The 12125-nt window shown below is 35.0% G+C and overlaps 1 protein-coding gene across 2 annotated transcripts in view; it reads right to left on the bottom strand.

Moving 5' to 3' along the window:
* The window catches only part of Dcp1b (decapping mRNA 1B), a 50367-nt gene that overhangs the window by 12906 nt on the left and 25336 nt on the right, over positions 1-12125 (bottom strand). For both annotated transcript variants that reach the window (XM_027951048.3, XM_071610312.1), the window contains 2 exons: positions 5654-5720; positions 3232-3367 (listed from right to left, as the gene is read on the bottom strand). In XM_027951048.3, coding sequence (XP_027806849.2) covers positions 3232-3367; positions 5654-5720 — 203 coding nt within the window. The remainder of the gene's footprint in view (positions 1-3231; positions 3368-5653; positions 5721-12125) is intronic.

The following is a 12125-nucleotide window of genomic DNA, read 5'->3' on the forward strand; positions in this document are numbered from 1 at the left end:
GAAAGCAAAATTGCTATTCTGCTTGGCAGGAGTTTCAAATATTTGTAGAAGATAGTGGGGTTAAGAATAACCCGAGGCCATGTTGTCAAAGGCCTAAAGAGCCAAGGGTTCATTCACCACCCAGTGAAAAACTAAGCATTTAGACCCCTACATGATTATGCAGGTGCTTCTAGAAAGTTACATTGTATCATATGGCTGCTAATGGAGAAAGGAATAATTTCTTCTATTATTTGTCTCATAGTGGGAGCAACTGACATTATGTATTTGATTTATTGATTTATATTTCTTACATACATGACAATAGTGTATTTGATTTTTATAGAAAAACAGTCTGTACTCTAATTAAACATCTGCATTTCATGTCAACATTTTATAACAACAAAACTATGGGGACATAAAGATAAATATAATGTTATTTTGATCTCAATGAATTGATAGTGTTGTGGGAGAAGTTGACTTAAATGTAATAAATGAGAAAAAACAAAATAAGTTCTACAGAGACATAGACTGTGTGGGGGAGAGAGAACAACACAGATGGAAGAAAGGTTTACCGGGAAGGTAATTTGTAGAAATGTGGAAAAATTCCATGTAAAAAGTGGCCTGGAAGGATATGTGGATTCTGAAAGGCAAATAAAATGAGGGAGAAAATAGTCCAAACCACAGGTATAATATAAAGTGATTTGTGGCTTTACTATCCCAGACCTGCAATTTGAAATTTCTCCAAAGACCCCAGATACCTTTTAGGGGAAAATAATACTTAGAAATAACAATCTGGATGATAGAAGTGTTTAGTGCTCTATCTAGAGTTCATCTAGGGGTATGGTGGAATGAGATGGTCATCATCACCCTAAGTACATGTATGAAGACACGAATGGTGTGACTTTACTTTGTGTACAACCAGAGATATGAAAATTTATGTTCTATATGTATAATATGAATTGTAATGCATTCTGCTGCCATACATAACAAATTAGAATTTTAAAAAAAATCATGTGAGTAAAAGCATTGGAAACTATTTAAAAAAAAAAAAAAAAAAAAAGGACAATCTATTACAGAATCTCCTCTAAGGAAGAATCCTGAGAAGTTGTTCTCCCGGATTATCACAAATCCTTGCCAGATTCTACGTAGACTAACACATTTCTCTCATTGCATTTTCTGTATTGTTATTAAGGTATGATTATTGTCCCACTCAACTGTAAAGTTCTGAAAGGCAGGAGGTTGTGTCATCCGCTCCTGGATTCCCAGCTCTAGCACTCCTTACATCTGTGGGTATCCAACATGCTGTCAAGTGAGTCCAAGAGTAAGGGCAGATACTGAGTTTCTTTGCTCCTTAGATACTTAATCACGGGTATGACATAGATATGAATTGTTGAATAAGATATTTTAATGATAAAAACACTCTAAGATAAAAATGAAACCAAATTTTCACTGTGGGACAAAAAATACTTATTGCTACTGAGTTGTCATGTATTTCTAGATCTTTTCAGAGGATTCAGTATTCTTTGTTTCTATACTTAAGAAACAAAATGTGAACTAATAATATTTAACATTATACAGTTTTAACTTAATTTATTTGATTTCTTTTTTTTTCACTCTTACACCGAGGATTTGGCTCCAGACACATTAATGTAATTTCTTATTTATTATATCCATGACAATTGAGAAATTATAATTCTAATATTCCTACTAACAATAAAACCACTTAAGTTCATAATTTCTTTGTAATTCTTTTTCCCTTAAAATATAACCCACTAACACTATTTTGAAGTTATTCTTATTTTTCCAAGTAATTATGTTATAATATGATATTGATATTCAGTTACATATACTTATTTTAGCTACTTTAATAAAAATTCTAAGATTTTTCTTTTCTTTCTTCTTAATTTTATTTTTGTCCATTTTTCTAGAGAGGGTTAATCTTTTACTTCTCAATTTTTGGTAGCTCTTTATAAAATAGGGAAATTAGCCCACTTCCTATTTTTTAGGTGCAAATTTTTTTTTCTCTGTTGTTTTTATAATTTTTCACTTTGCTTCTTTTTTAAAACTTTGAAAAAATATTCACTGTTTATTTTTATGTAGTTGAAATTAATTGCTTTTAAGGCACAGTTAGGAAGATTTCTCTATTCCTAGATTGCAAAGAAATCCTTATAAGTTTTCTTTTGTTATATGAATTTCTAATACATTTGAAATGTACCCCAGCATATGGTATAAAGTATAGATTCAATTTTGTACTCTTCTAAATAATACAAGTTGCCTAAACAACTTGTTTATTTAAAAATCCATTTAAGTAACTGAAATAGTTACCTTTATTAGATCCTAAATTTCTCATATACTTGGGTCTAATTCTGGACCTTCTCATCTATTCCATTGGTCCATCTGGCTGTTTGTGTATCAATACCATCAATTCATATTGTTTTAAAAGTTTAGAACTCAATTTTTAATATCAAATTTTAATATCGGATAGAGCTTGTTCTGCCCCTGCCTCCCACCCCTATCCCTTTATGTCCCTTTATCCCCACCCTTGCCAATATTGTTGTTCTTTGCTAGGGATTTTCCAGTTATTATTCCCTGTATATTTCTTTACATGAACGTTATGGTCAACTTGTCTAGCTCTACAAGGAGGAGGAAAAAAAGGAGGAGGAGGAAGAGGAGAAAAGAAACCAGTGGTACTTGCTTAGGGGTTACTTCAAATTTATGGACTTAAGGAGAACTTTATGTTGAATTTTCTCATCTGAAAACAGGGCATATAATTATATTTGTTCAAGTCTATTTTTATGCTTTCCAAAAATTATTAAGTTTTTCTCTTCAGGTTTTGTCCATTTTTTGGATGAATTTTATTACAAAGGATTTTATGCAATTTGTCACTACTATTTAAAAATAATTTTTTAGTTGTTGATAGACCTTTATTTTATTTATTTATATATGGTGCTGAGAATCAAACCCAGTGCCTCACACGTGCCAGGCAAGTGCCCATAGCCCCTTGTTACCCTATTATTGGTGTCTTCTTTCCTAGTGCGTCTTCTAACTGGATGCTGTTTGTTTATATAAAGACTATTGATTTCTCAAGCTACCTTTTAATTCACTTAAAAGCAGTTTCCATTAACCTCCTAAAAGCAAATAAACATTTTGTTTTCCATGCAATTTTACTTGGAATAGTGACCCGTCTTTCTTAATGATAATATTCCCATAATGGAATTGAAGTATGTATCACAAGAAAGGGTAAAAGCTCACCTTTGTGTATTCATCTTTGGCTTTGGTAAGCATTCGTAAGATATCTACTTCTTTGCCCTCTCCAGAATTGGGCATCACTGGGGAAATTCCTGCTGCAGCTCCCTGATGGGCTTTCAACTGTTCATACTGAGTTAGGCTAGAAAAACAGAGGGAAAGAGCCACATAAGGAAAACTGATTTAACACAAATGGCTTTAAAAACCATCCCAGTTCTTACCCAGTTGTTTTCATCCTCTTACAACCATATTAGAAATAACACTTCAGGAATTCAAAGAAGAAAAACGAGAGGTGAGGTCTTAATTGACTACATTATGAATATTGAGTAGGGGTCAGCAAACTATAACCAGCAGGTCAAATTCAGTGCCCCACCCATTTTTGTAAAGAAAGTTAGAAACACAGCCCTGCTCATTTGTTTCTGCATTGTGTAAGGCTGCTTTCCTAGTACTGTAGCAGAGCTGAGTAGCTGCAACAGAGATCATATGGCCTGAAAAGCTTAAAATATTCACTATCTGCTCTCTTTCAGAAGTTAGTTTGCCAGCTCCTAGTTTAGAGCACTTGAAAGGACTCTGTCATTCACTGCTAAGAAAGCCCTATTTAGAGTTTTCAAGTAGTGAGGAAACTGCACAACAAAGAGAATTTTTTTTCCCCTTTCTTGTCCCAGAGTGCCTTGAAGCCAAAGCAAGTTTGAGTGTAGCGGCTCAAATCCTATACTTCCTTGGCAGTAGAGACACAGTGCAGAATCCATCCCAATTTTGAAAAGAGGAGCATTTTAAAAGGCGCTTACGGCAATGAAATGAAGAGTGTATTTTGTTGCCCTGAAAACAACACAGAGGGAGACCAGATTGCTCCTACATGTTGCAAGGTAATGTTGAGAAAAATGCCTTTCACTTTGTGTGCTTTGACTTTCAGCTCAAATTCTTTTATTATTGTCATGAAGTTTACAGTAAAAAGAGATCTGAGAATTTATTGAGAGATTTAATTCTAACTGGGACAGGGGTCTGTTCCCACAAGTTGGCTGCTTATTGCTAGTAAATAATCAATTTCCTGACCAAGCTGTTAAGCAATTACTGCAGAATGCTGACAATTTTACCATGGCCTCTTGGCTGAGTTACAGGGTATTTTTTAATCTATATGAAAAATCCTGCTATTATTATCCACTGCACGATTTACAATAACGTGAATGTTCTAGGAACTCATTGTTATGGTGTTAAATACCAGTTTGAACACACTTAATCACCATCTGCAACTTGAGCTAGTTATCTAAAATTAGCTCTTGCAAGCTAGATTTTCAGGAATCAATTTTTTTATTAAAAAAGTGTTCCCCATTTTTCATTTTCTTGGGGTCACTTTTTAATAATTTTCTACCTCAGGATTTTAAAATGGAAATTGGTTCTTTTGCAGACAAAGCTGCAGCATCACATGCACGTGGGCAGCAGCTGTCCTATGTGCTTGACTTAGTCCAGTCCCAGGCTGAGAGCCAGCACTGTAGGAAACAATATTTCATTCTGAGTCTCTTACCCATCCTCATAAATATCAGGGAAATAACTGCCTCACAATGAGCAGCCCTAGGGCTCAGGAACTGATCAAAGTAAACTAATCAGAGCAGACAGCATGCTTACTTGGGCTCTCCTTTCTTTCTTTTTTTAAAATTATACTGGGAATCTAACCCAAGAACACTTTACCACTGAGCTACATCCCAGCCCTTTTTTATTTGTTTATTTTGAGACAGGGTCTCACTGAGTTGCTGAGGGTCTCACTAAGTGGCTGGAGCTGGCCTCGAACTTGGAATCTCAGCCTTCCAAATTGCTGGGATTACAGGCCTACACCACCGTGCCCAGCTACCTGGGCTTTCCTTTCAATGCAATCAGGGAAGCTAAGAGTGGGAAGACAGGCAGTAATGTAAACCGTTTTCCAGAGATAGAACAGGAAGACTATCTTAAGTACTTGGTGTTTGACACTTGAGACATGGGAGGATATTCAGAGCTCCTACAAACATGGACATATAGTTAAAGCAAGTATTTAGGAAAGAAAGGAAATGGAAAATGTTAGAGGATCTGGAGCAGCCTTTTAGGATGGCTCTGAATGTTCTTTTTACTGATAGCTTTTCAAAGCAAAAAAAAAATGCAAATTTACAAATGAAAATATTAAGGAAAACTGCCATCTGGAACAACTTATATTTCATGTATTTCACATAGGCAGAACAAAATGAGTTGAGTCACTCTAGATGATAAATCTAGTGAAATGTAGCAAATCATTTCCTATGTCTACTTTTCATTCATTAAGTAGCAATAAATGTTTTCTTGATCACTGTGAAATGATTGCTATAAGAGATGCATCCTGTTAAGATTATGGCACAGTTATAGACACTTAGAAATACAACAAAAGCATTAGATCCTGAAAAATATTTAGCTTTTCAACACTTACTTTTTCATAAGCTCTGCAATTCTTTGGCATTCTTCCTTATCGTAAAACCAAATTCCATAAATGGACACTGCAAAAAACACATTGAACAAAGTATGAGCATCCTCAAAACCACAAAATAGAAAAAAAATTTCCTTTTCATCTTAAAATACCTAATAATTTATGTATTAAATTAATTTATTCAATAATTATGAAACAAATGAAGCCAATATTGGAGTGAAGCTTAAAAATCTAGCACTAGAAGTCATCACAATACCTGACTACAAATGATACTATAGAGCTACAGTAACAAAAAATGCATGATACTGGCATAAAAACAGACACATAGACCAATGGAACAGAATAGAAGACAGAGACAAATCTACACATCTACAGTCATCAGATCCTTGACAAAGGTGCCAAAAACATACATTGAAGAAAACACAGACTGTTTAAAAAAATGGTGCTGGAAAAACTGGTTATCCTTATGTAGAAGAATGAAACTAGACCCTATTTCTCACCCTGCACAAAAACCAACTCAAAATGGAACAAACCTTGGAATTAGATCAGAAACTACAAAGCTCCTAGAAGAAAATCTAGGGTCAACATTAGGACATAGGCACAGTCAACAACTTTCTCAATAGGATCCCTAAAGCTCGGGAAATAATGCCAAAAATTAGTAAGTGGGACGACATCAAATTAAAAACCTTCTGCACAGCAAAGGAAACAATTAGGAATGTGAAGAAAGAGCCTACAGAATGGGAGAACAATCTTTGCTAGCTACTTTTCTGACAAAGGATTAATATCTAGAATATATAAAGAGTTCAAAAAACTATACCAAAAATAACCCAATTAATAAATGGGCAAATGAACTAAACAGACACTTCTCAAAAGAAAATGGCCAATAAATATATGAAAAAATGTGCAACATTTTTAGAAAGTAGGGAAATGAAAATCAAAACTACACTGGGATTTCATTTCATATATCAGTCAGAATGGCCGTCATCAAGAATACAAACAATAATAAATGCTGGAGAGGAAGTGGAGAAAAAGAAACATTTTTACATTGTTGGTGGGATGGTAAATTAGTATAACCACTTGCAAATCAGTATGGAGGTTTCTCAAAAAGACAAGGCATGGAATCACCATAAAACCTAGCTATATCACTCCTTGGTATTTATTCTAAAGAATTAAAGTCATCATAACATAGGGACATATGCGTACCCAAGTTTCTAGCAGCACAATTCACAATAGCCAAACTATGGAACCAGCCTAGGTGTCCATCAATAGATGAAAGGATAAAGAAAATGTGTTATATGTGCACAACAGAATTTTATTCAGCCATAAATAAAATGTAATCATGTCATTTGCAGGAAAATGAATGGAACTTGAGACCATTAAGTTAAGCAAAATAAGCCAAACTCAGAAGGTCAAGGTTTGTATGTTTTCTTTCATATGTAGAAGAAGCTAGAGAAGAAAAAGTAAAAGAAAGGTGCAGAGATCAGGGGAAATCTCATGAAAGTCAAAGGGAAATCACTAGAGGGATTTATTTTGTTTATTGGAATTCTTTAAGTCCATACAGCCATGTGTAGTAGTCCTGTTCCTGCGCGCACGCGCACACACACACACTCACACACACATACACAGTCTAAATAAAGTTATTTCCTTGGAAATATAGCACCTTAACACAATAGGCATTTGGTAAATGCTTCTTACACAAATGAATATAGATTGAAAATGAAATTAGGATTTCTAAACTTCCTGGCTTCAAGACATCATTGTTTCTGTCCTCCATTTGCATATTTCATAAACACATTTCATTTTTATTTTTAAATATTCAGAAACCTGATGCTCAGATTATGCCTAGAAACTTCCCTCCCTTCTCCTTCTCCCAGAAATATGTTAACTAAAAAACTGGCTTTATGAGCTTTAGGATAGGGCACTTGAAAAAATAAAACTTAATAACAAATCTAAAATGTCTGTACAGTAAATTTAAAACTGTTGAAAGATTAGATATGACTATAATTTAATCATTTAGTTCTGAAAGAATGTATAATATAGTCACTAGACTCCTTCAATAATTTTTCAAAATGAGTTATATAGTAAATTTAGTATATGCCTATCTCCACCATCTTTATAGTAAAGGTTAAAACAGTTCCAAAATACATTTATAAATATCTAGTTGAGAATCTGGTGGTATTAATCATGTATTAACTATACATGCATTTTTGAAATCTTCATTGAAAACAGAAACAATATTATGATAGAACAATAAAGGCCAACAAAATAAAAATTTTAAAGGAAAACATTTTTAAAATAAAAAAATTCAAAACATTTATTTATATTAATATTATTTTGTCATTAAAACAGCTGGGATATTTTAACTCTACCGTTTCCCCCCCTCCTTTCCTGGTCAATGCCAAGGTATGAAACTTCTGTTCTTGACAGTAAAAACTCAGAGAGCAAAAGTTATGAAAATGTTTTGTGAGTGCTATTTTAAGCAGGGATCTTAAAGAGGAACCTTACGAATCTGAATTATTAACTTGCCAAGAGTTGGCAATGAGGTTTTAAACTTTGTGTAATTCTCAGTGTATGAGGAATCTTTATTTTATCCACCTATATTTGAAGGGGATAAAAGTGGACACAAAATCCCAGCTTTTTCTTGATGCATGTTAACCTTTTAGATAAAAATCAGACTAAAATTAAAGCCACCAAAACACAAAACTAATTCCAACTTATTAAGTGGTTGAACATCAATGTGTTCCTCCTTAGGACACTGACAATCTTTTAAGGAAAACAAGAACATCTGAGTTCTGAAGTTGCTGTGTTCCCTTCCCCCACCCCCCTTTGGTACTGGGAATTGAACCCAGGGGTGCTTAAGTGAGCTATATTCTCAGCCCTTCTATATTTTATTTAGAGACAGGGTCTCGCTGAATTGCTGAGTCTCACTTTGAACTTATGATCCTCCTGCCTCAGCCTCCTGAGCCACTGGGATTATAGGTATGTGCCACAATGTGATGTGTTCTTTATGATAGTTTTTGTATCAAGATAAAATTCTTTCATCTCAGGATCTTTAAATGCTTATCTGGAAACTTCACATTCAAGGTTGTTTCCAGTCCACAGCACTCATTCCCTGCTCCTGATTCCCTACAAAGATTCCTACACACCAACCTTCCTACTCTCCTATTCTTGTAGGTAAAAGCAGATTGGATTATTGATGTTCAACCACTAAATAAATTGGAATTAGTTTATGTGTTTTGGTGGCTTTAATTTTAGTTACAATCCTAGAAGCCTGCTCTGTTCTTTTTTTGGCTCCAGGGAAAACATTCTTTCCTTGGATACTGAGTTTCCCAAAACTATCAAAGGACAAAGGTGATAGAAAGGGAGAAAAACACAGTATAAAACAAGAAACAGAAGGCCCAATGGCAGAGGAAAAGCCAGCTATCGGTGTTGTTAACTCCATTAGTAGAAACATTTTGGGTGTCATTCTTCTCAATATTAGACACTTATGGCATTAGACATAAGGAACTAGATTTTCACAAGGGTAGGATGCCAAGGAAACTGTTGATACAACAGAAAAGCAGCTTGACTTGACATTGACACTACCATGAGATAACTGGAATACAGATTTATGGAGAGAAAATGCTAGAAAAACATCTTTCAAATGTCAACTCAGAGTGAAAAAAAGAATGGGTTTGTAGTAATTATTTAAGACACCAGGGAGACTGCTTTAGGACCTGAACATTTATCTTTAAAGCAACATGGTTTTAAAATGGGATCATTTTGAAATAATTTTCTCATCCCAGTTAGGATTTAGTTCGAACATAAAGTTTAAATAGCTCGTGTGCGCGTCGGTGGGGTGGGGTGGATTGAAAAATAGGTTTATCAACTGTCCTGGCCACTGAAAGGTGGCACCAAGATAAAATTTAGAACTGGTTCTAAATTTTTTTTTCCTACCTAAAATAGTTTTGCAACTTGAGAGGCATTCCACTGGGAAAGGGGCTGTGAATTCCATTAAAGTGCACATTCCAACTGAAGTTTTCTGCCCAAGGTCTACCAACCTCTGTACAAACCTATCACTCTTCTACACAAGAGGGCATATCAGAACAGCTCGTGGTGATATACAAAAACCAGAGTTCATCATGCCTTCTGGAGGTGATGAACTGACAGGCTGACAGAAACCATTAACTTCACATTTCAATCCAAGGTTTCCTGTAAAGCCACTGGGTGAGAGGCCTGTCCAGACACTGGCAGTGGGCACAGCAGGGAAGGTAGGAAAAGACAAGAAACAAGAAAGGTGTGCTTTTAGAATTCTAAAACTTAAAAGTAGTCTAAATTTGCAGCCATTGTATGGACCCTGTAAACTTTTGTGATTCCAAAATGTCCCTTCAGGAATAGTTTCTGAGTTTTAAAAAATTACAAGGAGAAAAGATCAAAAGCAGGATATTTGTTTAGTTTTAAAATTAACCTATTAGTACACATCTGGAAATTTGCAATGCTCCGAGCATTTGTTCAGCCCTCTATACCTGCATATCAGCCGCTCTCCAGTCACCTGTCTGCCGAAACAGAGGTAAAGTTCAAGGGTACATTGGTGCATGAAGCTCAACTCAACTGTTTCTACATCTCTCCTGGAGGTAAGAAACCAAAAGTGAAGTGAAGAATAGGAAGAACATGTTTACAAATTTACTCTTTACAGCCTAATGATACCTAGTCACATTCTGATGGCTTTCCACTCTAAGGACTCATCTCTTCAGCAGTCCTCTTTTATTTAATGGGGACTTTAGCAGCACAGTTGTGAAATTTTGCCTAAAATTGCACAATCCTGGTTAATGCTATTCTTTGAAAATTTTCAACTGAAAAGATGATATATCAGGTAACAAGGAATGCAACACTGCCTTTATATAGTAAAACATCTATTTTCTACTTTCCTTTTAATTCTGTGAGAAAGATCAGGGAGAAGAAAATTTCTATGTTAGATTTCATGTCTGAACTTTGTGTGTACACACAGATAAGACAGAGAGCAAGCTGATTATATTCAATAAAGGAATTTTCTTCTTTTAAGTTTCTTTAGTGGAAAAATAGCAAGCTAATCAAATTTTAAGAGGAGAGTTAGAGGTCATTACAGCCAACATCAAATATCACTTAAATGCACATTTTCATTTGGAACCCTTTGATTCTCATTAGCATGGTGCATTAGTTCATTTTAGATTTACCCCATTCTGTCTATGTTTCTAACAAATATTTCTATTCAATCTGCCCAAGATATTTAGCATTTGTTTTATATTTTACCCCAAATACCTTTCCACTCCAAATCATAAATGGTAGCTTGTAATCATTTAACAAGGATTCGGGCTAATATTTGTGTAAATTTTAAAAAGAAGGCATGTTATCGTTAGTTTAAATGATGCCTGGTAAAGTTTAAATAGTCAGGCTGTCTGCTTTGGTGGGGCTTGGGCTCACTGTTTCTCTCCGTTATTGCTTCCTTCCCTCCCTTCACTTATTCCTGTCAAAAGGAAAGGGAAATGTGTTTTTCTTGGAAGGCTGACAGGTCCTCTCTTCTACTAGCAAAAGCCATGGAAACATGGTAGTGACGAGTTACACAAATCTCTTTTGGGCATTTTGGAATAGAGCAAAATTCTAAGAAAATTTCTTCAGACTCCATTCTTTTCAAGAAGTCTTTCTCAAATGACTAGAATAATAATCTTAATGTAAAGATGAAGGCATCTAATCATATATTTGGTATGAATGCCTGTTTTAGAAACTTTGTTTAAATACAGTATTTCTTGATTAACTGCACCATTTATTTTGTTCAAGCTTTTACAAGTTGGACGATACTGATGACTAGGACTTGGTGGTAAGCAGCAGGCACATGCAGTCTCACCCTTTGGAAGACTGAAAGATACTTTAACAGTTAGGAAGCTATAACCGTGAAATTTCAGACCTACAAGTCAACTAAGAAGTGTGCAGTTCAGTAACCTATTTTGCTAAGGAAGAACCTGTGATCTAACAAGGCTCGAAGGGTTAGCCAGTCATTTTCTTGATTCTGTTTTCTCTAAAATATGTGCCCCTTCCAGCCTTCCAGGAGAAAGAAATGAAGTAGTAAAAAAAATCATTTTAATATTTGATTGATTTCTAGGTTTGGCTATAAGATTGGAAAAGTCTTCTTTAGACCAAGGTTCATGTGGACTCTCAAAAGGAAAAAAGGAAGGATAGAAGAAAGGAAATGAATGAGGAAAGAAAAAGATGGGAGAAGAAGGAAGGAAAAAGAAAAAGCAGGGGAATGGAGGTTTCTAGTAGGGGCAGTATTTTTACAGCAGTAAGTGTCGGAACAGCAATTTCGTTGCCTATGTAACTGGCATCCATAGATGGGAAACAGGCCATGCTTGGCTGGCTCTGGGCTGATTCTGTGCTTCTACCCAGTTTGGAATGTCTGCGCTAAAAAAATGCTTTCCTTTGGTGTGTTCTTTAATGCCTTTAAAGTAATGTTCTTTCATTC

The sequence above is a fragment of the Marmota flaviventris genome, chromosome 3 (genome assembly GCF_047511675.1).
Source record: "Marmota flaviventris isolate mMarFla1 chromosome 3, mMarFla1.hap1, whole genome shotgun sequence".
NCBI classification, from domain to species: Eukaryota; Metazoa; Chordata; class Mammalia; order Rodentia; family Sciuridae; genus Marmota; species Marmota flaviventris.